The sequence below is a fragment of the Phyllobates terribilis genome, unplaced genomic scaffold, assembly GCF_046119375.1.
Source record: "Phyllobates terribilis strain yellow unplaced genomic scaffold, ASM4611937v1 Scaffold_11__3_contigs__length_659146591, whole genome shotgun sequence".
Taxonomy (NCBI): domain Eukaryota; kingdom Metazoa; phylum Chordata; class Amphibia; order Anura; family Dendrobatidae; genus Phyllobates; species Phyllobates terribilis.
In genome coordinates, this window is record NW_027362771.1 from 379,384,643 (window position 1) to 379,411,176 (window position 26,534).

Below are 26,534 nucleotides of genomic sequence, written 5' to 3' on the forward strand. Positions count from 1 at the left end.
AGAATTGGATCATTGGTTTCTAATTTATCGTGCTGAAATTTATTTATTTTTTATGAAATTGAACGTCTTAAGTACACAGACAGGAATTCTAATAGATATCCTTAGTCCTAATAGGAAATTCAAATGTTCATGCATTTAAAGGCTTTCTCTCCAGATTCCCTGATCTTTTACGTTCTTCATTATAATATGTAAGTAGGTAGGACCTGATCCATGTTAAGGGCTATTTACTAAAGAGCATTTTTGCCAGACAATTTGTCCACTTAAAGAAGCACTCCTCCCATCAAAATTGTTATCCTCTTAATATATTGCAGTCCTCATACTATATGTCACTGTGTACTTACAATTGCTCATTTTGCCCTTCTACCCAGCTAATTCTTCTTTTCCATTAGGTCTATGACATCACATGATTAAAAACTGACACGCTGAATCCTTTTAAGCTCTATGTAGAAACAGGAAGTTTTTTTCCCTCCATGAGTCATAAGTCGCTGCAAAAGTCCCTGGCAGGGGGAGGAATAGAGCAGCTGGGTGAGGAATTGAAGAGGGGGAATGGTAAATACAGGGAAAAGAGACTTCCTGTTTCTACATAGAGCAGAAAAAGAGACTAATTAACTGGGTGGAAAGGCAAAATGAGCAATTGTAAGTACACATATATACTATATAATATGGTGACTGCAATATAATAAGAGGATAAAAACTTTAATGGGAGTGCTTCTTTAAGAATTATAAAAATATTAAGAATGTTACAGGTTTAAAAGACATATTAGCAGATGACTTTATCTCACAGAAAAAGCTGTTAAATTATGTTACAAATTTTCCCTCTCAGATATGCTATTCTCACCAAAGAAACTTGGCCTTCTTGGCGAGGAGACGAGAAGAAAGGTGTCCTCCACTTACTGCATTCTGTTAATATGGACGCTGACCAGTTTCAGCTTGGAAAAACCAAAATCTTTATCAAAGCTCCAGAGTCGGTGAGTACTTTAGAACTGTAATACTACGTGTTTGTGGGTTTCCTCCAGGTACTCTGATTTCCTCCCACAGGACTAGGGAATTAAAATTGTGAGCCCCAATGGAGACCATGATCATGCTAACTGCAAATCGCTGCGGAATATGTTGGTGCTATGTAAGCAAACATAATGAATAATATTGCAGGTGACTGAAGGTAAAATATTTTTCTGAAATTAACAAGGTTTAATTCACACGCTGCAGATTTTGTTGCAGAAATCTTTACATCTGAATGTGGTTATTCCAGATTGACCAGCCCCATTTTGGATTTACCATTTGTTACATTTCTATGTTTGTTTGTTTTTCAGTTTTTAATCAGTGTCTAATAAATTATATTTTTTTCATTATTTTTTATTTTCTATGTACGTTCATTCGAGGTGAATAGGAGACGCACACAAATTTCTCCAATAAAATCTGCAACATATTAGATTAACTTTTAACTCTTTATTTGGAAATGTTTTCAAATTTACAAAGTTTATTTCCTGCCAAGTGAAGAAACTCATTCACTTCATTAAATTTCAGTGAAGTTTTACAATACCATCGGTGAATTATAATGTTCTGTATTGCAGGGTACTTTATTCAGCCTTTATTTGTACTTGGAGGTATGCTAATTTATTAACAACACTGGTTTCTTACTAAATATCATGGTTAGTATTGTTACCTTGGGGCACAGTCATAGGTTCCATTGTGACCATGGGCAGTATCTCCATGCAGCTTTTATGTTCCCCTCTGATAAATAATGTCATACCCTTAGCTTCTCAGATCTATTTATCAGAAAGGATGAGACTACTATCTTTGGTAATTTGTAGTCTTTATATTGGAGGAGCAGACAGCCCGCAATTCTAAACCCCACATTATAGAGACCAGTGGTTTATACCCCGCTAATGGCTGGCAAGTAATATGCAGAGAATTACGTTTTTGTATCCTTCTGCTTCACTATTACAACCCTGCTAATTGCTATTGTACTGACTGTTATTGGCCATCTCATCTTATCTCCACATAGTATATAAATGTACATTAGAACCAGTTCTATAAACCCAGCGATATGACCAGGAAGAAACCTCTTGGGAACAGACACAATGTATCACGAATATTCTCTTAATTTTATTATATTGCTGGGAAATTGCCAGTGGCCTGACGCTTGTGGACCTCGGTGCAAAGTCTTTCAACAGGATCTCCAATGATCAGGGGTCTTTATTACTGCTGGTCTTCTCATATGGGCTAAAAGGGGATTCCGGGCCCTTGTAGGCTCCAAGGCCCATGTGCCAATGTAACTCCTGCACCTACTATAATAACGCCCCTGGGAACTGTCTGGTAAATTCCAACATATCAAGACATACTGGTTTATTTTGTTAATCACATAGTTCTTAGTAAGGGCCCCGTCACACTAAGCGATGCAGCAGCGATCCCGACAACGGGATCGTTGCTGCATCGCTAATACATCGCTGGTGAGCTGTCAAACAGGCAGGCTCACCAGCGATCAGGGGAGCAGCGATATCGTGGAAAGAATCGTTCCACGATGTCCTGCTCCCGTTACCAGCCTGCTGCAAGCAGGAGCAGGCTGGTAACTATGGTAAACATCGGGTTACTAAGTGCGCATGTGCCCCTAGTAACCCGCTGTTTACCATGGATACCACTCTGCAACGGTGCGCGGGAGCCTCCGCGCACCGTAGCAGAGTGGTATCCATGGTAAACAGCGGGTTACTAAGTGCGTGCGTGCCCCTAGTAACCCGATATTTACCATGGTTACCAGCCAGATCGTTGGTCCCGCTGGTCACACACAGCGATGTGTGCTGGCCAGCGGGAGGCCAACGACCAAAAAATGGTCCAAGACACTTTGCAACGATCAGCGACCTCACAGCAGGGGCCTGATCATTGCAAAGTGTCACACACAGCGACATCGCTGGTGAGGTCGCTGGTGAGTCACCAAAACCGTGACTCAGCAGCGATATCGCTAGCGATATTGCTATGTGAGACGGGGGCTTAAGCGTTAATGTGGAGATTCAGGCCAGGTATGGCAGATGGTTTCTCAATTCTTTTTTGTCTGTTTTTTTTTTTGCATTAGTGCTGACATTTTTTTTCGTCTCTACTTGGAATTCTTTGCCTGGTAATTCACTCTCTCCATTATGAATATCTCTATTACGACCTAATACATTCATACATAGTTATTAGACTTTAATCCTGAGATCTATCTAATGACCTAGTACATACTCCTTGTTATAGTTACTATGTGGGAATTCATTAAAGAGGCACATTTTCAAAACCAGTGACTTTTTGCATTTTTCCGCTGGCTCTGTCACTTTTTCAAAAGTAAAAAAAAAAAAAAAAATTACTTCTGATCCCACAGAAAAGCTGTAATGGCATAAATGACTAAAATAGTTCATGCTGGCTGTTATACAAAAAGGTGGAAGGTGCAGCTTTGCAGCCGTCGGCACATGGGGCAGTGTAGCCACTGGTCAGTGTCCTCGTTTTAACCCCTTCCATGTGCCTACAGTGTGCAAGTTTCCAATTGGCCTCCAAATTTACCCGATTTCAAACCAATTGGGCGCCTGGGTTGTGCTTGAAAAATAATCCTGATGGATGTAGCCCTACTTCACACCTTACAGGACTTAAAGTACCATATCTACTGCTAACGTCTTAATGCCACACAAACCCTTCAGGTGTTTTATGGCATACATCCCTTAAGTCAAAATTTTTCTGATGGCATAGGGGGGCACATTACAATATTGGGTTTTAATGTTATAGCAGATTAGCGCATATTTTTATTTGTTGATGAAAAATACCCTCTCGCCACTGACAGAATCCTGAATCCTCTTGAGAAAAATACTTTTCCAGATTCTAAATGACTGAACTATTTTGCTCATTTCCGGTTTGTTTATTACAATGTGTATATATAATATATGCATATAATGTGAGGCTGAATTTCAGAAGCTTTGGCGCAGTTTTCTCTTGTGTGTGGCCCCAGATACTCTAGGATGAAGGAGCAGTTGTATTCCTTCTCCCCCTTGGGATAGCACCTGCTTTCTGCCATTACCTTCCATACAGTACGTAGTGTTGAGTGTGTCCTTTAACATGAGAATTTCACTGTTGCCCTCTATGCCTTGCTTAGTCCAGCGTCTGCTTACTGTGATCCGCATGCTTTATGATGTCTTGTGTGCACCCCACCCTATTCTGGACTCTGGTACTTTTTTCTTTTTCTTTCCTTATTACTTTTTAGATATGATTATGTTTTATAAGAATGTGTTAGTCTTGTTGAGTAATATTTAATAAAGGTTATTGTTTAATAAACCTTTTATATTTATAAGCACTTGCAATGACTAATAAGGTATTGTGCAAGAGCAGATGGAATAAGTGCTGCCAGGCGGTAGCACGGTGCTCCTGTGCAAAGAACAGCATGTAGATCCCTGGTTTGCTAAGAAAAAGAAATGATCAGTAGTTGACTTCTACAGGTTTTTCCTACCCCATCTGAGAGCAACATAATAAACTGCCCGATATCCTGATCCCAGTGATGTATTACTTACTGGGCTGCTTGCTGTCATTTTGATAAAATCACTACTTTCTCTGCTGCAGATTGATCAGTTCTCTGAATGCGGAGCTCTGTATAACCCCGCCCACACCACTGATTGGCAGCTTTCAGCCTATTCACAGCGTACACAGAAAGCTGCCAATCAGTGGTGGGAGCGGGATTATAGGGAGCTCATGAATATGGAGGACTACATATGCAGCAGGTGGTGATAATCTGCTAATATGCTGATTTTTATCAAACATACAGTAAGCAGACCAGTCAGTGGCACATGGCTGTAATCGGGGTCTCTGTCTCTACATTATGTTGCTCTCCGATTTAAATGGTAAAAACCTGATGAAAGATTCCTTTAATTGCCCTTAACTAAGTAAAGTGAATAAAGCTTATTCATTTGGTCCCTTATGTAAGGTCTTTGTAGCACATTGTATGATTTGGCTGTCATACTTTCCACAATTGGTCTATACACTTATTCCAGTGATGCACAAAAAACTTTGTGTATACTTTCTCTAGAGTCACTGTATTAATACATATGTAGTTGAGAGTAGGCTCTTTTCTCCTATGATTGAGCCGGACTCCAGCTACACAATAGCAGCAGCAAATCTACTTCTCCATGTAGTGGCACATGATGTGTGTTCCTGAAACCGCAATTTTTGTGAACATGTTATAGCAGGAAAATGTTTAAATACTGAACAATTCATTTTCTCTTTTCCTCTCGATTAATTATAGATGTAATATATATTTTTTTTTAATTTCTATTTTTATTTGGGTTAGCCTACCACAAAAGATCTAGCTGAGCTGACATGTCCAGCACATTTCTCTCCTGTGCCTTTGAAACCTTTTCCAAGTTTGCTCTTGTGCAGTTTGAATGACAAGCTTTTTGCAATTGTGGCTTTTGCCTGATTGTGGTAGTTGCCGATAGCTGACACATCTACTACACCTGAATAAATAGGACGTGGTATATGGGAAATAACAGAAAAAACACACACATTACCACAACTATTTGGAGACTGTTTTCCTTATAAAATAGAAGTTCTGTACATATCCATTAGGCTTATTGGTTGATATTTGCTACCAGCATTTTTACTGTACAACGTTGACTACCTATATTATTCCTGGGTTACAGATAAATAAAGCAATATATGTAATAAGCGGATGGGATGTATTTTTCTGCAGTCTACATACAGTTAAAGAGAAAAATTCCAGTATCTCAATGAAATCGCGCTTTATTGAAAAGGATAAACGGTCACAAGTCCGGTAACTGGGAATTACAGGCAGTGCCAGGAGCGGTGCCGGCACAGTAAAAAACAACCAAAAACCAATGCTTTATCCTACCGCGAACAAAAAGTGGAATAAAAGTCTTATCAAAAAGACGAATGTAAATAAAAAATGCTACAGCTGAAAACGTCATCTTGTCCTGCAAAAAACAAGACGCAATACAGCTCCATCAGCAGAAAAATAAAGTTATAGCTCTCAGAAAGCTCTATTTTTCTAGAAAACAGTTTGTGTAAAAGCGCCAAAACATAAACAATATGAATGTAGTATCGCTGTAAACATACTGACCCGAAGAATAAACCTGTCTTATCAATTTTACCACACGTGGAACGGCATAAAAAAATAATAATAAAAAAAACATTCCTGAATTCTTTTGTTCATTCTGCCTCCCAAAATTCGGAATAGAAAGCGATCAAAAAATGTCACATGCCTGAGAATGGTACCAATAAAAATGTCAACTCATCCCGCAAAAAACAAGCAGTCACTTGTGTTGGCCGAAATATGGAAAAATTATTATAGCTCTCAAAATATGGAGATGCAAAAACAGTTTTTGAAGAAAAAAAAAAAAAGCGTCCTTTAGTGTGTGACAGCAGCCAAATATAAAAACCCCGCTATAAATCTGGTATTGCTGTAATCGCATCGACTCGAAGACAAAAAGTTGTCTAATCACTTATACCGCACGAGGAACGGCTTAAACAATAAATAAAAACAATTCTTCACCTGCTGTTGATTTGTTCATTCTGCCTCACAAAGATCGCAGTATGGCTTGGCTCACATTTATTCTGCGCTGAGTGCTTACACCAGGGTTTCTGTGTAAATCTCTGAAATACGTGATTCAGACAGAACCCCCGGCTGAAGACTTCCTGTAATAAGGCAGATGGAGACACTGGACGCAGTCTGGCCTGTGATCCCACGGTGTCAGCACTTTTATGCAAGCCTAATAAAAAGACGGTCTGCCACAGTTTTCTGAACCAGAGGCCAGACTGAGTCAAGAGTAACTGTGCTGCCTTACTATAGTGAATGGATCCCTCGGGGGTTTCATCTGAATTGCGTTACTCAGATTTAAATGGAACCCCCCCATGTAAGTGCTCGGCACGCATCACAGGATAAATGGGAACATTTTACACAACATTTTGGTTCACAATATAAGCTTTGACTCAATCCACAAAAAAGCAAGTCCCCACTCAGGTCCATCATCTGTTAATGGAAATATAGGGGGCTTCCACGTTACTAGTAGCACAAAGGCTCTGGAAAAGCGAAATGGCCATTGCCCTCCAAAAGAAATTCAGCAAATTCTGTGCTCCCAAATACAAATGCCCATGTCTCGTTGGAGCCTCAGTGTTCCTAAACCGCAGTTAGCGTCCACATGTTTGCCATTTCTGTAGCGATGAGAGCACGCTTAATTTACGGGTGCGTGTCTCCAGAATCATGAGCTGGGCATAACGTACTGGTTACTACAACTTACAGGTCACTACAATGGCAGTTTGCAATTTTCACTCTGCAACATCCACTGCTGCTTGTTTCTGGAAAAGACTCGTGGAGTCAAAATAGTCACTACACCTGTAGATAAATTCTCAAAGGGGTATAATTTTCAAAATGGGCTCATGTGAGGTGGGATTCTGCTATTCTAACACTTAGGGGCTCTGTAAATGTAGTTTGCATACTGTTCTAGAAAAATCTGCACTCCAGGAGGCAAATAGCGCTCCTTCCCTTCAGAGTCTCGATGTATGGCTGAGCAGTACTGTACAGCCACATATGTGGTATTTCTACATTCAGCAGAAATTGTGGGACAAATTTTGGTGCCATCTTTTACCCATTTCTCAGTGTGAAAATGTAAAATCTGGGACTAAAACAAAATTTTAGTGGTAAAAATGTAATTATTTTTTTTCTTCACTGCCCAATGGTATAAAATTCTGTGATCCACCTGTTGTGTCAGTATGATCACCGCACCCCTAGATTAATTCATTGAGAGGTGTAGTTTGTAAAATGGGGTCAATTATGGGGAGTCTGCTGTTCTGACATCTCAGGGGCTTTGCCAATATGGCATGGCACCCTCAAACCAGTTCAGCAAAATCTGAACTCCAATATGGTTCTTCTTCCTTCTGAGCTTTGCACTGTGCCTTCAAAAGTAGTTTTTGAACACATATGGGGTTTCTGCGTACATAAGAAAAGTTGCACAACAAATTTTGGGATCCATTTTCTCCTGGTATCCTTGTGAAAATTATAAAAATTAAGGGCTAAAACAACATTTTTGTGGGGAAAATATAGTTTTCATTTTTACAGATCCATGTTGTAAAATTCGGTGAAGCACCTAAGGGTTCAAGGTGCTTGCCACACATCTAAATAAGTTCCCTGTGGGGTCTACTTTACAAAATGGGGTCACTTGTGAGCGGTTTCCACTGTTTAGGCACATCAGGGGCTCTCCAAACGCGATATGACACCCGCAGACCATTCCATCAAATTGTGCATTCCAAAATGTCACTCCTTCATTTCTGAGCCCTGCCATGTGCCCAAAAATAATTTTCCCCCACATATGGGGTATCTGCGTGCTCAGAACAGATTTTAGGGTCCATTTTCTCCTGTTACCCCTTTGAAAATAAAATATTTGGGGCTAAAAAAAAATGTTTTTTGTGGAAAAAATGGGATTTTTTTTATTTTCACGGCTCCACGTTATAAATTTCTGTGAAGCACTTGGGGGTTCAAGGTGTTCACCACACATCTAGATAAGTTCCCTGGAGGGTCTAGTTTCCAAAATGGTGTCACTTGTGCCTAAACAGTGGAAACCTCCCACATCAGGGGCTCCCCAACCTCGACATGGCATCCGCTAATTATTCAATCAAATTTTGCATTCAAAAATCAAATGGCGCTCCTTGCCTTCCGAACCCTGCCGTGCGCCCAAACAGTGGTTTTACCCCACATATGGGGTATCTGCTTACTCAGGAGAAATTGCACAACAAATTTTGTGGTCTATTTTTTCCTGTTACCCTTGAAAAAATAAAACATTGTCTAAAGTAAAATTTTAGTGAAAAAATGTTAAATGTTTATTGTTTTCATCCACATTTCAAAAATTCCTGTGAAGCACCTGAAGGGTTAACAAAACTTTTTGAATGTGGTTTTGAGCACCTTGAGGGGTGCAATTTTTAGAATGGGTATTTTCTGTCATATAGACCCTCAAAGTCACTTCAAATGTGATGTGGACCCAAAAAAAAAAAAGAAGAAAAAAATGGTTTTGTAAATTTTGTTAAAAAAAAAAAAATTAGAAATTGCTGGTCAACTTTTAACCTTTATAACTTCCTAACAAAAAAAAAATTTGGTTCCAAAATTGTGCTGATGTAAAGTAGACTTGTGGGAAATGTTTTGTGTGATATCTCTCTAATTTAAGGGTATGAAAATTAAAAGTTCGGAAATTTGGCAAAAATTTAGCATTTTTCATTTTTTTCAGAAATAAACGCCAGCTATTTCAAATAAATTTTACCACTATCATGAAGTACAATATGTCGCCAAAAAATAGTCGTAGGATCTGTTGAAGCGTTCCAGAGTTATTACCTCATAAAGTGACACTGGTCAGAATTGTAAAAATTGGCCTGGTCATTAACGTGAAAGCAGCCTTTGGGGGTAAAGGGGTTAATCATTGCTTATACACTAATGAATTGTGAGCATCTTGCGTCATACCCTGTAGTAGACATGAGCAAATCTAGCCAATCTCAGGGAAGGAAGGTCATGGCGGGTAAACGATAAAGAAACCTAAGCGAATGTATGCTGGAGATAATAAATCCAACATAAGGGAGAAATATATAATGACATAAAATAACGAAAAAAAGCGAAAACATTCTATTCATAATGATAGATTATATCCTGTCTAATGTTAATTCCAGGGGCGATCTAGTCTGTAACAAGTAAATGACTCCTGGTTTAGGTGTTTCCTGCGGTGATCCCCTCCACGAAGGGGTTTGTAAACTAGTTTTATGCCTTTAATATTACATGAGATAACATCCCCATGATGTTTTTAGGAAAAATTCTAGAAGCTACGGAACATTTAACCATCATTGTATTGAAAGTGTCAGACAAGTGCCAGCAGATGTGTTTTTTTTTTTTTTTTTAAAGGGCCAGTCTGTCTTCCCTGCAGGAATCATTCCCCTCTTCAATTCCTCACCCAGCTGCTCCCTTCCTCCCCCTGCCAGGGACTTTTGCAGTGGCTTATGACTCATACAGGGAAAAGAGACTTCCTGTTTTTACATAGAGTTTAGAAGGATTCAGCTAATCTCTTTTCTGTTAGGTCTATGACATCACATAATGATTGAAAACTGAATAATTAGCTGGGTAGAAAGGCAAAATGAGCAACTGTAAGTGGACAGTGCCATTTGATTATGATATATTAATTAGGATAAAAACTTTGATGGGTGTCATTCTTTAATTTGTCCAGTTACTTTTGAGCCCCTGAAATGAGGAGGCTTTGTAGAAAAATTGTTGCAATTCCTAAACGTTTTACAGGATTTTTGTTCAATCCTTTAATTAAATCTGAGAGTCTACACTTCAGTTGCATCTCAGTTTCATTTGTAATTAAAAAATAAAATAAAAAATTGTGGCATCACAGAGATTTGGCCACTGTCCAAATATTTCTGGACCTAACTGTATTCTGCTGCTCTGATCCAATGATGCCAACACTTGCATCTCGGCCTTTTGAATACTGAAGTATATAGCTTTAAAGGGGTTTTCCCACGAACAAAGAACAATTTTTAATTACTAGAGCTTTAGATGTGTTAAAATGTTTCTGTGCCGAGAATCTTGTAAATGTGTCCCTGCTGTGTACTGTGTAATGGCTGTGTCTGACTGTGCAGGAATATGGTCTGATCATACCCCATCTCCTGGGCAGGGGATAAGCAAAAGTGAATATACAAACAGCAGGACACCATGGGATATCAAATTTATTCTTTTTGTGAGGCAAAAAATGTCACAGCCTGTTTTTAGGCAATGTTTTACCTGAAAGAATCAGCTGTGATCCCCTGCTGTCCTGTCTGTATACTCTCTTTTGCTTCCTCCCCTGCCCAGGAGATGTGGTATGATCAGACCATGTCCCTGTAAGGTCAGACACAGCAATTACACAGTACACAGCAGGGGCACATTTATAAGATTATCTCTTTTTTTTAAATACATCCAAGTATGGAACTTTATTATTATTCAAAGATCTATTGATTTAAAATGTCGATTTTGTTTTGTGGGAAAACCCCTTAAGTGAGAAAATGTGTTCAAAAAATTAATTTTTTTATTTTTAAAAATTTTTTTTTTTCCCATACTCAGGGTTTATACACAGCCATGAATACATTTTTTTTCTTTTGCTATATTTTTATATATTTTTTTTTTATTACTTTCAAAGGCCTTTCATCCTATTGCTTGTAAATGTTTGCAAATGCTTGTGTGGTGTTTGTTTAAAGGGGTTTTCCACTTTTCCCCAATCTGACCGCATTTTGTCAGCCCATGACTGTGTGTATGAAGAAGTCTGGCTGACCGTTCAGTATCTAAGCCTTGTCTTTATCACCTGTGACAGAATTGACCTGGAGCAGATCTAGTACAGCAAGATTGACTGACTAGTTACAATGGTCGTATGTTATGATCGTTCAATTTTACGTCATTGAATGCGAAACCTATTCATTAATATTTGGCTTGAGAATGGCTATATGCTTCATATTATGGCATGATGGACTGCACTGAAGCAACAGAGATTAGAATGAGTATGATGGAAAGACAGCCTAACAATAAAAATGTTTGTTGAAGATCTACTTTAGACGCAAGAAAAACTGAAGATTTCATGACCTCTGTGGCTTCACTCAAAACCGCCAATGAATTTCAGACACTAAATTTAGGATTCTTTTTACTGTGTCTAAATAAGTCTATCTTGAGCTCCGAACATGGCAGGGAGGAATGCTGCGCTGAATACCATTTCCTTTTCTTTTTTCAATAGGCTTTGATGTCCAGATTGCAAAATAGAGAAGTATAAATGGCCATGCTTCTATGACGAAATTAAACTGAATCATTTCAAACTTGTTGGTGTCACTTGTGTAAACTATATAGCCAAAATCGTAATTATTAAATTCAAGTTTTTAATTCGGTATAAAATCCAGCACCGAGCCGTTCAGTCTGCCTGCACAAACATTTGTGAAAGAATGGGTCTTTCTAAAATCTAGAAAAAAAGTACTGAACTAGAGTGTGGTTCAGTAATAGAATGACGCCATTGTTACAAGTGCAATTTCGTCTCTCCTAATTATTCCACAATCAACCGTGAGTGGTATTATAGAAAAGAGGAGGCGTTCAGGAAGCTCAGCAGTTTAGCCATAAAGTGGCCCCTGAGGCTGCTTAATGTGGCTCGCAGGCACCGGAGCCCCCGTCATGATTGCAGCCTAGTCCTGAGGGCCACCGAAGTTAGTGATTGTTTTCAGTTGAAAGTCCTACAAGTTAGGGACCGGGATGGGCACATTACTACAAGAAGGGAGACATTACTACAAGATGGGGACGAGGATGGGCACATTACTACAAGATGAGGACCAAGATGGGGAACATTACTATAAGAAGTGGGTCAGAAATGGTGCTAATTGTAAGAAAAAAAAATCACTATGTGGCCAATTAGGGGACACAAAAAGGAAATAAAAACTGTAAAACTGTACCATAGCCCATAAAATGAATGCCATTTTAAAGAATAAAATGAAGCCAAAAATGTTAAAAAAAATGATCCAAAAGGTGTATAAAAAGCACCAATATGGTATCACTAAAAATTTCATATCATCCTGCAAAGAATGCAGCCCTTCAAATTCACATTTTTTTTCTGTGCGGCCCATATACAACCCCTGGCAAAAATTATGGAATCACCCGGCTCGGAGGATGTTCATTCAGTTGTTTAATGTTGTTGAAAAAGCCAATCAGACATGGCACAAAACTAAAGTAATTTCAAATGGCAACTTTAGGGCTTTAAGAAACCCTAAAAGAAATCAAGATAAAAAATGTGGTACTCAGTAAGGGTATTTTTTTTTTTCAGACCAAGCAGAGGGAAAAAATTATGGAGTCATGAAAAACAAACACACAAAAGAACACTCCAATACATCACTAGTATTTTGTTGCAGTCTCTGATGAAGAGTACTGTTTGTCACTCATTAAGTCCATGCCTCAATCTGGCTCCAACTTTCTCTGATTGCTGTTGCCAGATCAGCCTAGCAGGTTGGAGCCTTGTCATGGACCATTTTCTTCAACTTCCACCAAAGATTTTCAATTGGATTGAGATCCGGACTATTTGCAGGCCATGACATTGACCTTATGTGTCTTCTTTCAAGGAATATTTTCACAGTTTTTGCTCTATGGCAGGATGCATTATCATCTTGAAAAATGATGTCATCATCCCCAAACATCCTTTCAATTGATGGGATAAGAAAACTGTCCAAAATATCAATGTAAATTTGGGCATTTATTGAAGATGTAATGACAGCCATCTCCCCAGTGCCTTTATCTGACATGCAGCCCCATATCATCAATGACTGTGGAAATTTGCATGTTGTCTTCATGCAGTCATCTCTATAAATCTCATTGGAACGGCACCAAACAAAAGTTCCAGCATCATCACCTTGCCCAATGCAGATTCGCGATTCGTCACTGAATATGACTTTCATCCAGTCATCCACAGTCCACGATTGCTTTTCCTTAGCCCATTGTAACCTTGTTTTTTTTCTGTTTACGTGTTAATGATGGCTTTTGTTTAGCTTTTCTGTATGTAAATCCCATTTCCTTTAGGCAGTTTCTTACAGTTTGGTCACACATTGACTCCAGTTTCCTCCCATTCGTTGTGCATTTCCTGTTTTGGAGACACATTGCTTTAAGTTTCCGGTCTTGACGCTTTGATGTCTTCCTTGGTCTACCACTATGTTTGCCTTTTAACAACCTTCCCATGTTTGAATTTGATCCAGATTTTAGACACAGCTGACTGTGAACAACCAACATCTTTTGCAACATTGTGTGATGATTTACCTTCTTTTAAGAGTTTGATAATCCTCTCCTTTGTTTCAATTGAAATCTCTCGTGTTGGAGCCATGATTCATGCCAGTCCACTTGGTGCAACAGCTCTCTAAGGTGTGATCACTCCTTTTTAGATGCAGACTAACGAGCAGATCTAATTTGATGCAAGTGTTAGTTTTGGAAATTAAAATTTACAGGGTGATTCCATAATTTTTTTCCTCTGCTTGGTCTGAAAAAAATTACCCTTACCGAGTACCACATTTTTAATCTTGATTTCTTTTAGTTTTTCTTAAAGCCCTAAAGTTGCCATTTGAAATGACTTTAGTTTTGTGCCATGTCTGTGATCTGTTTTTAAACAACTGAATAAATATCCTCCAAGCCCGATGATTCCATAATTTTTGCCAGGGGTTGTACTTAGCTGAGTTTGAGACCCCTGGTCTAGACCAATTCATTCCAGTAAAAAGAAATCTTAATGTTTCAGCATACCAAGACATTTTGCACAGCTGTAGCTTCCAACTTTGTAAAAACCGTTTGGGGAAGACCCATTTTTGTTCCAGTGCGCAAAGCAAGGTCCATAAAGGCATAGCTTGGAAAGGTTGAGGTGTAAGAATGTGGATGGTCGCACAGAGCCCTGTAAATCAATTTTCTAAACTAGGCAACCCTTTAAATTTTTTTTTTTGGATATCTGAAATTAAAGCTCAAAGGGAACCTGTTGGTAGGATAAACCCTCCCAAGATGTCTATATGGGTATGTAGATCATAGGAAGTTAAATAAAATGATACCTTGATTACCAGTGTGCTGTGTAATGGCCGCTTTCCTGATCTCACTGCAGAGCTGCGTGTGATTATAACTGACACGTCTACAGGTTCCTCTCAAAATAGCGAAACTTTGTGGGGGTTTTTTGTATGTTTTTTTAATTTACAAACTTCTGTTTTTTTTGTTTGGTTTTGTTTTGTTTTGTTTTACCATTTAAATAAACTTGCAGGGAATTTTTTAGTTTTTATCACCGTAATAATACGGAGCTGGGGAATCATGCTTCTAGGTCATTTATGCCATACAAAAATACAAAAAAAAGAGCGAAAAAAAAAAAGGTTTTTGCATTGCAGTTTTTACTATTTTTTTTCCCATTTTTCAGCACCTTGTATGGTAAAATGGAATGGTGTCATTCAAAACTTAAACTTGTCTCTCAAAAACCACCCCTTTTATGAAGTTATTTTGATAGAAAAGTAAAAAAGCAATGAGTCTTATAAGAAGGGGAGGGTAAAAAAGAAAATATGGGGAGGAGGCAAGAAGTTGCGGTACCAGTGTTCTACTCTTAAGTATCCTTTTGAAAATGAAATCTGGTACAGAAGTTCAATAAATTGCATATATTTTTCAAATCCGTAATCTGGATCTAGTTTTATCTTAGAACATAGTAATTTTTGTTTGCGTTGGACATATGCCGCTATCCAGGGTTACAAATGCCCTGTATATTGGATCAGCACTCTGCAAGGTAATGCTGGGACAGGGGTTGAGTGCTATATACACGCTATATTACAATTATTTTGTGCGCATTGGTATTGGGGCATTTTATAGGTTACCATAAAGTCCTGCAGCTTGGAATCAAGCATATATGTGAAAGAAGTATACTTTAATTTAAGTTTTAATATCCTATTTCTATCCTAGCTATTTCTCTTGGAGGAGATGCGTGAGAGGAAGTATGATGGCTATGCTCGAACAATACAGAAGGCCTGGAGGAAATATGTTGCCAGGAAGAAGTATGTTGAGATGCGGGAACAAGGTATGATTATTATATCTAAATTATATTTATATGACAGAATATTGTTATTGGTCACCTATTAGAGCTTTGTTCTCACCTGTGTTCTGTTCCATTTTTGTGAAATTCATACAAAGCTGATGCAAACTGAAGCATAAGGGCCCAATTGACTATAATGGGGTCTGTCTGGTTTCCAATTAGTGTGCATGCTATCACAATACCAGGGGTATTAAGGGTGCGAAAGGTCCTGTAACCGGATGTATACGATTTGCATACTTGCGGTCATGTGCTGAGTAGACACGCTTGGCTTCTCTCCATAGAAGTGAATTGAGAAATGCCGAACACATCTAGTGGACATGTGACCGCAAGTATGCAAATCGTATACATGTGGTCAGTGTCAGTGACTAACCCCTTAAGGATCTTTCATTTTTGCCCCTTGTTTTTTAATCTTGCTTTCTTCTAAGAGCCATAAAAAAAAAAATCCACCATTTTTCGAGTGTTTTTACGGTCTTCAATATATAGTAAAATGACCTGGAAAAGTGATTTTACAGGACAGTACAATTGCGGTGATAACAGGCTTGCATAATATTTTTTAAGCTATATTGTGTAATGTAGGTAGGATTTTATATTTATTTGAATAATCTTTGTTCATGATATTTTTCATGTCTAAGAAACTTTGTAATTTTTTTTTTTTTTCCCAGCCTCAGATCTTTTCCTCAACAAAAAAGAAAGAAGACGGAATAGTATTAACAGAAATTTCATTGGTGACTACATTGGTATGGAAGACCATCCTGAGCTCCGGCAATTTTTGGCAAAACGTGAAAAAGTGGATTTTGCTGACACGGTCACCAAATATGACCGAAGATCTAAGGTGAGTAAAAAAAGTGTTTTCCAATTTAACCCCTTTCCGACGACGTCAGTAATACGTAGCTGTGCCCTGGGACCTATGGACCAGCTATGTAGTATTACGCATAATGCGATCGCGCCCTCACACAAGCGGTGCGGGGCGATCGCCGCTGGGTGTCAGCTGATGGTCACAGCTGACTCCCGGTGCTATGTGCAGGGAGCGGTCCCGCACCGCTCCCAGCACATTAACCCCCACAGTGCTGCAATCAAAGTCGATTCCAGCATTGTGGGGGCAAGGGGTGAGGTAAGTGCCGATACTTACCTCCTCTCCAGCCTCCGGCGGCTCCTGGATGTTGTCATGACACGATGTCGTCATGGCAACTAGTGTTGAGCGAATTTGTTCGGTATTTCAAATTCGTGTTCTGGGTTGCGGCTTGTTCGCGCCAAAAAAATCAGCTCTGCCCATGAACATCCCTGATTTGCCACACTGTCACGAAGATGTTAACATATGATAACATCTGCATGACATCGTGGCAAATTAGGGATATTCATGGGCAGAGACTATTTTTATCTATATTTTTTTTTTTTTTTTTTTGCGCGAACAAGCCAGAACCCCGAACACAAACCCGAATTTGAAATGCCGAACAAATTCGATCAACACTAATGACAACATCCGGGTCACCAGGAGGCAGGAAGTTACTTTGGTCATGCGCAGTGCATGACCAAAGTAATGTCTCCCCTGTGTGCAGCGCTGACAGGCTGCATGGCATAGGGAGCTGCTGCTCTCTATGCTATACAGCTGATCAGGCTGCAAAAAGTGAAAGTCCCTTAGTGGGAAAATGTGTAAAAGTAAAAAAAAAGGTAGGAAAGTGAAAATACAAAAAAATAAAATATACAAAAAAATAAATGAACAAAATAATCCCCAAAAAATTCAAAATATATTGTACCCATAATATTTATTATGAGAAAAAAAAATAATAAACCAATAAAAGTACACATATTTAGTATCGCCGTATCTGGAACGACCTGATCTATGAAACTGTCCCACTAGTTAACCCCTTTAGTGAACACGGTAAAAAAAATAAAAACCGAAGCAAAAAACAATGCTTTATCATACCGCCAAACAAAAAATGGAATAACGCGTGATCAAAAAAACTAATGTAAATAAAAATGGTACCGCTGAAAACGTCATCTTGTCCCGCAGAAAACAAGCCGCCATGCAGCTCCATCATCCGAAAAATAAAAAAAGTTATAGCTCTCAGAATAAAGCGATACAAAAAATTATTTTTTTCTAGAAAATAGTTTTTGTGTAAAAGCGCGAAAAAACATAAAAAAACAATATAAATGTGGTACCGCTGTAAACGTACTGACCCAAAGAATAAAGCTGCCTTATCAATTATACCACACGCGGAACGGCATTAAAAAAAAACAAAACAATTACGGAATTGCTGGTTTTTGTTTATTCTGCCTCCCAAAAATCGGAATAGAAAGCGATCAAAAAATGTCACATGCCTGAAAATGGTACCAATAAAAACGTCAACTTGTCCCGCAAAAAACAAGCCGTCACATGACTGTCGGCCAAAATATGGAAAAATTATAGCTCTCAAAATATGGCAATGCAAAAACTAGTCTTTGCAAAAAAAATAGCGTCTTTTACTGTGACAGCTCTCAATCATAAAAACCCTAGGGTTGGGTTGGGCCTGGGCTTAGGGTTGGGGTTGGGCTTGGGCTTAAGGTTGGGGCTGGGCTTAGGGTTGGGGCTGGGGTTGGGGTGGGGTTGGGCTTGGGCTTAGGGTTGGGCTGGGGTTGGGGTTGGGATTTTTTAAAAAGTAAAGGGAAAAAAATGACGATATGGTGACCAGTGTTGAGCGCAAGTGCTCGCTACTTGAGTTTGTATCGGGTGCTCGGGTATGCACGGAGTATCGCGGGTGTTCCAGTGACATGCTCGAGTCTCTGCCCCATATGCTTCGCGGCCAAAAAAAAAAGTTGCTGGGATCGCCTGCCATGCACAAGTTATCCCCGCATGTTTTTTGTTGGGTGTCTTAACAACCGTGAAACATGCGGGGCGGGGACTCTAACATGTCACTCGAGCACCCGTGATACATGGTGCATACCTGAATATCCGATGCAAACTCAAGTAGCGAGCACTTGCGCTCAAGACTAATGACAACTTATTCAATACGATGACCTAATGTTATCAAATTCTGTCGTACCTCTGGGTTCAAAATGTAGACTATACCCCTCAGGGAACTTATCTAGATGTGTGGTGAGCACCTTGAACCCCCAGGTGCTTCACAGAAGTTTATAACATGGAGACGTGAAAATAAAATTTTCACATTTTTTCCCACAAAAAAATGTTTTTCAGCCCCCAGTTCTGCATTTTTATAAGGGTAACAGGAGAAATTGCACCATACAACTTGTTGTGCAATTTCTCTTGAGTAAGCCATTACCCCATATGTGGGGGAAAACCACTGCTTGGGCGCATCTCTGTGAGCTGCAATTAATTTTTGACCAAGTCAGATTTCAGCTGTTTTTCAAGGTGAATTATGCGTTCTGGATGCAGGAGAAAGGGAAAGAAGAGATTGATGACAGGAGAAAAGCCGATTTATCTGGCAAGATAGATAAAGTTTCTTAAAACCTGTACTATTGATTTATGCAAAATTTTGTTAAAACTACAGTTGAAGCCGTGACCATTAGTTTTCTTTTGTTCTGAACATAATTAAAAAGATGCCTATTTTTGTGTTTTTGTTTTTTTTTTTCAACTGAATAAATCTAAAAATAAGGACTGAACTTCTAAATTGTCTTTTCACAAAGTCATAAAAAAGTGATGAGAGGGAACTTAACTGCTAACTGAAGTCAAATTTATGATTAAGTTAAATTAAACAAATCCACAAGATTTGGTTGATTTTTAGCTTTTTAGTTAACTAAAAAATTGCAGTGCCAGCCTTAAGGTTACATTGTGAAATACATTCTGAGTGCATTTTTATGGTGACTCATATTAAACACAACTGTTTGTCGTTTTTTTTCATTTTAAAAGGCAATAAAAAGAGACCTTATACTAACCCCAAAATCCGTATACCTCATTGGGAGAGAGAAAGTGAAACAGGGCCCAGAGAAAGGAATGGTGAAGGAGGTAGTGAAAAAGAAGATTGATGTGGAGCGTATTCTTTCTGTATCTTTAAGGTCAGTATCTGTATCTAGAAGTAGAAACTCGGCTCTCCAACCTTCCTTCCCGCGTTGTTTTTTCCTAACACGCGGTTTTAATATCGTTGTAAAATAAAAATGTAAAGTAAAAAGTATTCCTGTAGTAAAGCTGTAGCATGCTGTGACGATAATGTCTTTATAGCACAATAGTTACCCATCTGGCGCCATGTGAGAAAACATTGTTCCTTATTTCCATAGGGAATTGTTTGCTTATGTACAATATAATAATAAAAACTATATGCATCCATAAATTCCCTTTAAAAATTTAGCCTACATAATTCTTCATTAAGCCAGCGGACTTGAAGATGGTGTCTTTTTTCCAGAAATTGAGCCATTTTTCCACATTTCAGGCAACTTTTCAGAAAAGGTTTTTCTACTAAATACCTTTATGAATATCTATAATAATCCAAAAAGATTTGACTTTTTGGGACTTGCTTGTTGCAAACTTAATATACTGTTGGTTGCAATGTGGGCCTTCGGTTTATATTATGCTGCTAGCAGGTTTGGGCTTACAGCGGTCTTTGGCTCAAGACCTGTGTTGCCGCCAAAGCTGCTGTGTTCCCAAGCTTTACGCATTGCAGGGGAGCAGTGAAAAGACCACAGCGACACAGGACAGCTACGGTTTTCAGCCACAGAAAGGCAATGCATGTGAACACAGCCTTTAAATAATGCAGTCTCGATAGATGGTTGTTAATGTTTTAACCAAAGAAAGGTCTCTTCTTACCTTGCCTGAAAAAACACCTCTAAAAGAAGCTCATTAATAGCAATCCTACTTCTAGACATTCAGGCATGTACAGATGCTGGTAGGCAGCTAATCCATTCTAAACAAAGATCTGTCAGCAGTCTCATCTGACCACACCTCATCTGCTGTAAGGGTATCCATCTGTGTCTTATGTAGACATTACTATAGTGAATGTACAGTCCTGTGCTGAGCTTGTATCACTCAAGTACTAATATTCATGGTGATGACATATGTTAGGATGAGACACATAAAGGTTTTCTATAATGCGTCACTAGAGGAATGATACGTCTTTTAAATTAATAATAAAGCAGTTTGAAAGTTCTCGTGGTTAGTGAATAGTCCATTGTTCTGCCACCTTTTTTGCTATATAGTAAGCAGCGCTACTCCTGGGATACTTGTACATCAATAGGGCATCCTATTAAAGGGAATGTGCCATCAGAAAATGATCTATTGTTTAAATAAGGTTTTGTGTTTGTTTTAAATGTTATTAAAAAAAAAATGGAAATCTTGCAGTTTTCACGTTGGCTACTGGGGCTTTTTTTAGACTAACGTCCTGTTTCAGGAAATCCACATGTACATTAGCCACAATGAGCAGATTGACACTATGTTTTGTATAGAAGCACCTATTAAGTGTGTACAAATGTCATTGTGAAGGGACGGGGAGCAGGGTAAGCTGTGACATGGCTTACTGTTATGTAGGTGTTACCTGTCATTGTAATCCTGCCTCTGATGAGGAAACTGCTGAAAACTCTTCCTGAAAGGACCAAAAAGTAGGAGTCTAAAATGGCCCTCTTGGCCAGTGTGAAAATTGCAAGATTATTATTTTTTTTTTAATAAAGATCGTGATGGGATTAAAAAAAATTGCCATAAATATTTACAAAATACATGTAACACAAAAACCTGATTTAAACCGTGTCAGTTTCTAACGACACCTTCTCAATAAGTAGATGTTACAGGTTCGAGTTCTCCAAGGTGGGGCTAGCCTTCATTTTGTACGGGGCAGACTATGAATTCTAGTAAGGCCCCTGTTTGAAACATTACAAGGATTTTATTGGGGAAGTCTGCATACCAAGGAGCCCTGTCATGTATTTACTGGATTCAAACTAAGTGATTTAGCAGAAATGGTTCATTGCTGCAAACTGTGAATATGTACAAAAAAAAGCTAAAAAAAATTATCTATTCCTAAAGAAAAATATATTTATTTTTAATTTGCGAACATTTATATAATGCTAACACTTTCTTTATATTTCTTGGGTGGATTTAGTGAGGAACATCAGGTTTTATAGAATTCTTACAGCAGTAGTAGTGTATTTAAAAGTGGTTTGTGCAACATCTATGAAACATCTGCAAGAGATTGTATGCCAATTGTCATGAGTAAGACAGCTCCCTGATCCAAGTAAACGTCTGCATGGAAGCGACTCTAGAAGACCTTCATGTATTTTCTAACCCTTGTGACTCTAATGCGGTGACATCTGTTCAGTCATTTTTATGTTTCTTAAAAATGCCTTTAGTGAAAGTAGAGATTTCTTCATTATCTGATGGCTACTACACATCATGAGATGTGCTAATGGTTAATAGATCATGGTTAATCTAAAAATCTCTTATATTGAGCTGGGCAAAACAGAGTCCTGTCTTAAAAGGCTGATGGCCTCATTGACTAGAAGGTTGCCTTATACGTTATTCGACACTAACGCAGTCTTCATTGTGCCTAGATTTAAACAAAAAGATTTTCAGAACCCTGGTCCAGTGGCCACTTCAGTAGTCTGTGGCTGCTGGACCAGAGCCATACAAGCCTCCTACCTGCTGTTATCCCCATGTTTCTTCTTATTTGTAAGCCCGGTGCAATGTCACGCATGTATCATACTGGAATAATCATGTTTTGCCTACCAGGCTTACTGATTGTAAGAGATGCTGGGGATGTCATCTGGTAAGAGGAAGGTGGACTACCGATGTGGCCTCTGGATCTGTGTCCTGCAAATCTTTTTAGCTCAACAGTAATTGTCTTGAGAAAGTATTTTCTAGATATTGGACTTACCATGTAGTGAAGACTTCAGAACACTTGAATCACCATGCTGTAAGTCTTCTTTTATGCAGTTTTCTGTACAATTCAACCAGGTTTTATTAACCGTACATAGCCGTCTAAATATTCAGTATGACACTAATTGTAATTTGGTAAATACTTTTCTCTTTACAGTACATTCCAAGACGACTTTTTCATTCTTCACGAACAAGAATATGATAGTTTGCTGGAATCTGTCTTCAAGACTGAATTTATTAGCTTGCTGGCCAAACACTATGAGGAGAAAACCCAAAGAAAACTACCTCTGAAATTTAGCAATACGTGAGTATGTGTTCACCGTTTAGAATGCTGATTATCGGACTCCGAGCACAGCATGAAGCAATCTCCTGCTACTGACATGAGTGGTAGTTTGGCCAAGCCTCCAATTTGTTATTAGGTCTCAAATTAGTTTTTGATCTAAGTTTATTCTATATAGCTGGGTTTCTTCCAGTAGGATCCCTGGTACCCCGGAAGCAGTCTGCCTCTCCCTTTTGTCCATCAGGAGAGATTTCTTCCTTCCCTTTACTTTTTATGGCATGCAGTGCAATACATTGAGAGACTGGCTTTGTAGAACATAATTTAGTTTGGGAGCAAATCTTTCATCTGTGGCAAACTTTAATCAGCTTTTCACTGATTTTTCTATGCACTTGCACTGTTGTCCACGAGAATTAGGACATTGCATGTAAGCAGCCAACCGGCATTTGCTTGTGTGTAATACCAGTGTGATATAACCACTGGTAGGATCTGTCAGGCAGACGCCATTGTTCTGCAGGGCAGATGTGTAGATATTGCTTGGAATCATGGACAACTGGGAAGCATAGGACTGAGAGGTAAGGAGGCCCATGGGCGCCATATGGTGCCGTAGTGTGCGGAGACTGTTGCTGCTCATGTGTTTACACAATGCTAAAAAAATAAAGGGAACACTCAAAATAACACATCCTAGATCTGAATGAAATATTCTCATTGAATACTTTGTTCTGTGCAAAGTTGAATGTGCTAACAACAAAATCACACAAAAATCATCAATGGAAATCAAATTTATTAACCAATGGAAGCCTGGATTTGGAGTCACACCCAAAATTAAAGTGGAAAAACACACTACAGGCTGATCCAACTTTGATGTAATGTCCTTAAAACAAGTCAAAATGAGGCTCAGTATTGTGTGTGGCCTCCACGTGCCTGTATGACCTCCCTACAATGCACGGGCATGCTCCTGATGAAGTTGCAGATGGTCTCCTGTGGGATCTCCTCCCAGACCTGTACTAAAGCATCTGCCAACTCCCGGACAGTCTGTGGTGCAACGTGACATGGATGGATGGATGGAGCGAGACATGATGTCCCAGATGTGCTCAATCGGATTCAGGTCTGGGGAATGGGCGGGCCAGTCCATAGCTTCAATGCCTTCATCTTACAGGAACTGCTGACACACTCCAGCCACATGAGGTCTGGCATTGTCCTGCATTAGGAGGAACCCAGGGCCAACCGCACCAGGATATGGTCTCACAAGGGGTCTGAGGATCTCGTCTCTGTACCTAATGGCAGTCAGGCTACCTCTGGCGAGCACATGGAGGGCTGTGCGGCCCTCCAAAGAAATGCCACCCCACACCATTACTGACCCACTGCCAAACCGATCATGCTGAAGGATGTTGCAGGCAGCAGATCGCTTTCCACGGCGTCTCCAGACTCTGTCACGTCTGTCCATGTGCTCAGTGTGAACCTGGGCGCCAGTGGCTACTTTGCCAATCCTGGTGTTCTGTAGCAAATGCCAAGCGTCCTGCACGGTGTTGGGCTGTGAGCACAACCCCCATCTGTGGACGTCAGGTCCTCATACCACCCTCATGGAGTCGGTTTCTAACCGTTTGTGCAGACACATGCACATTTGTGGCCTGCTGGAGGTCATTTTGCAGGGCTCTGGCAGTGCTCCTCCTGTTTCTCCTTGCACAAAGGCGGAGGTAGCGGTCCTGCTGCTGGGTTGTTGCCCTTCTACAGCCCCCTCCACATCTCCTGGTGTACTGGCCTGTCTCCTGGTAGCACCTCCAGCCTCTGGACACTATGCTGACAGACACAACAAACCTTCTTGCCACAGCTCGCATTGATGTGCCATCCTGGATGAGCTGCACTACCTGAGCAACTTCTGTGGGATGTAGAGTCCGTCTCATGCTCCCACGAGTGTGAAAGCACAACAATCATTCAAAAGTGACCAAAACATCAGCCAGAAAGCATTGGTCCTGAGATGTGGTCTGTGGTCCCCACCTGCAGAACCACTCCTTTATTGAGTGTGTCTTGATAATTGCCAATAATTTCCATCTATTGTCTATTCCATTTGCACAACAGCATGTGAAATTGATTGTCAATCAGTGTTGCTTCCTAAGTGGACAGTTTGATTTCACAGAAGTTTGATTTACTTGGAGTTATATTCTGTTTGTGTTCCCTTTATTTTTTTGAGCAGTGTATATTAGCACATCAGTCAGTGGAGCTCGTATAGATTACAGATCAGATGTAGAATATTTCTGTACCTTGTACTGAAAGAATTGGTGAGTTGTTTTTTTTCTGGAGTTTATAGTATTCTTCGTTTATATGTATATTTATTTTAGAATTTAAAAAGTAAAGTACGAAGGACCCACAAAACCCATCATAATTTAGGGGTAAAAAAAAGAGAAGGCAGGTTAGGGGGGCATGAATGAGAGGGGAAAGTCCTGTGGTTGCGGTGAGTTCATCTGATTACATATAGCTAATAACATTTTTTTTACTCAACAATGATATTTAGGTATTTAAGTCCTGTTTTTAGAGTTCTTGTGAGGCAAGTTTCCTAGAGGTAAACGCATTGGCAAGATAAGTAGGTTTCTTCATGCTCTGTAAGGGACCAGTTTTTTCTATGTTTTCTATTTTCATATTGGTCATATTTTTACTTTTGAAGGTAATGACCGCTTTAGCAGAGTTGATGATAAAATGGCAAATAATTAAGCTATTGTTCAAATATTTATATGAGGGATCTAAGTTAAGTAAAGCTAGTTTAGGTATGAAATTTATTTTGGTTTCTAAATCAGTATTTATGCAACATTTTGGTTTACGTGTCCCAAATTTTCAACATAAAAACAGGCATTGCAACCCATATGTCTTGTTTTAAAGACTTCCACTAACTTTATTCAGTACATGTATGTATATGCATGTAGTATGTGTATTAATATACTCACCTACCGCTGCTCTCTAGGATCCAGCGCCATTCTCCTCTGTGACGTCACCGTAATTGCGACTAGCTGGCCCGTTTTATGCGCTATGCATGAGCCAGAAGCTGATTTTACAATGAAAGTCTATGGAGCTTTCTACTGACACTCCATAGGCTTTCATTGTAAAAGCCACATCCGGCTCGTGCAGAACGCAGTGTGACCCGGCCAGTCTGCAGAGCGGTGATGCCACAGCGAAGAACGGCGCTGGATCCCAGAGAGAGCAGAGGTAGGTGAGAATATTAATACACTTACAGTACATTACATGCATGTACACACACGTTTACTGACTAAAAAAAGATAGTGAGAGTGCTTCTTTAATATATGCTCACCCATGTGTTTGCGATTTAGTTATCAGTTTTATGGAGTATGTCGGGTGTTTTATATAAATTCTTTGTATTTTGTTAGGAGTTGGAGTTTTTTTTAACATAGTGTAGGTATCTTCTGGGACTAAGTTTTATGTTTAGTCCTAGTTCCCAATTGTTGAAGCAAGATGATGATGATTCATGCTTATTCAGCTAGGGACCGCACTCTTATGGCATCCGATGTTTTCCACGGACCCATAGATTTAAATGGCCAAGTGCGATCCTATTCTCAGAGGCAAATTGTGCATGCTGTCATGTGCACAGGCTCATTGACTAACATGGGGACGAGTGATATCTGTCAAAATGACAGATAGCACTCGTCCCCATGTTAGTCATCTGTCAAAACGACAGATGACACTTGTCCGAGTTATACGGTCATCTGCACGAGTCCTTTAAAGATGAGTTTTAGGAGGAAATTATGTGGATTAGCGTTTGAAAGTTCAGGTACGTACATTATTAAGAATTTTGTTGGCTTGATCAGTTACCTCTGGATTAATGAGTATATCTCTTCAGGCTCGCTCACACCACCGTATAAATGGGACAATT

General features: G+C 39.4%; 1 protein-coding gene across 2 annotated transcripts in view; it reads left to right on the forward strand.

Moving 5' to 3' along the window:
• The window catches only part of MYO1E (myosin IE), a 192,976-nt gene that overhangs the window by 149,510 nt on the left and 16,932 nt on the right, over nucleotides 1-26,534 (forward strand). For both annotated transcript variants that reach the window (XM_073652953.1, XM_073652954.1), the window contains 5 exons: nucleotides 824-968; nucleotides 15,458-15,572; nucleotides 16,250-16,419; nucleotides 19,432-19,577; nucleotides 22,535-22,681. In XM_073652953.1, coding sequence (XP_073509054.1) covers nucleotides 824-968; nucleotides 15,458-15,572; nucleotides 16,250-16,419; nucleotides 19,432-19,577; nucleotides 22,535-22,681 — 723 coding nt within the window. The remainder of the gene's footprint in view (nucleotides 1-823; nucleotides 969-15,457; nucleotides 15,573-16,249; nucleotides 16,420-19,431; nucleotides 19,578-22,534; nucleotides 22,682-26,534) is intronic.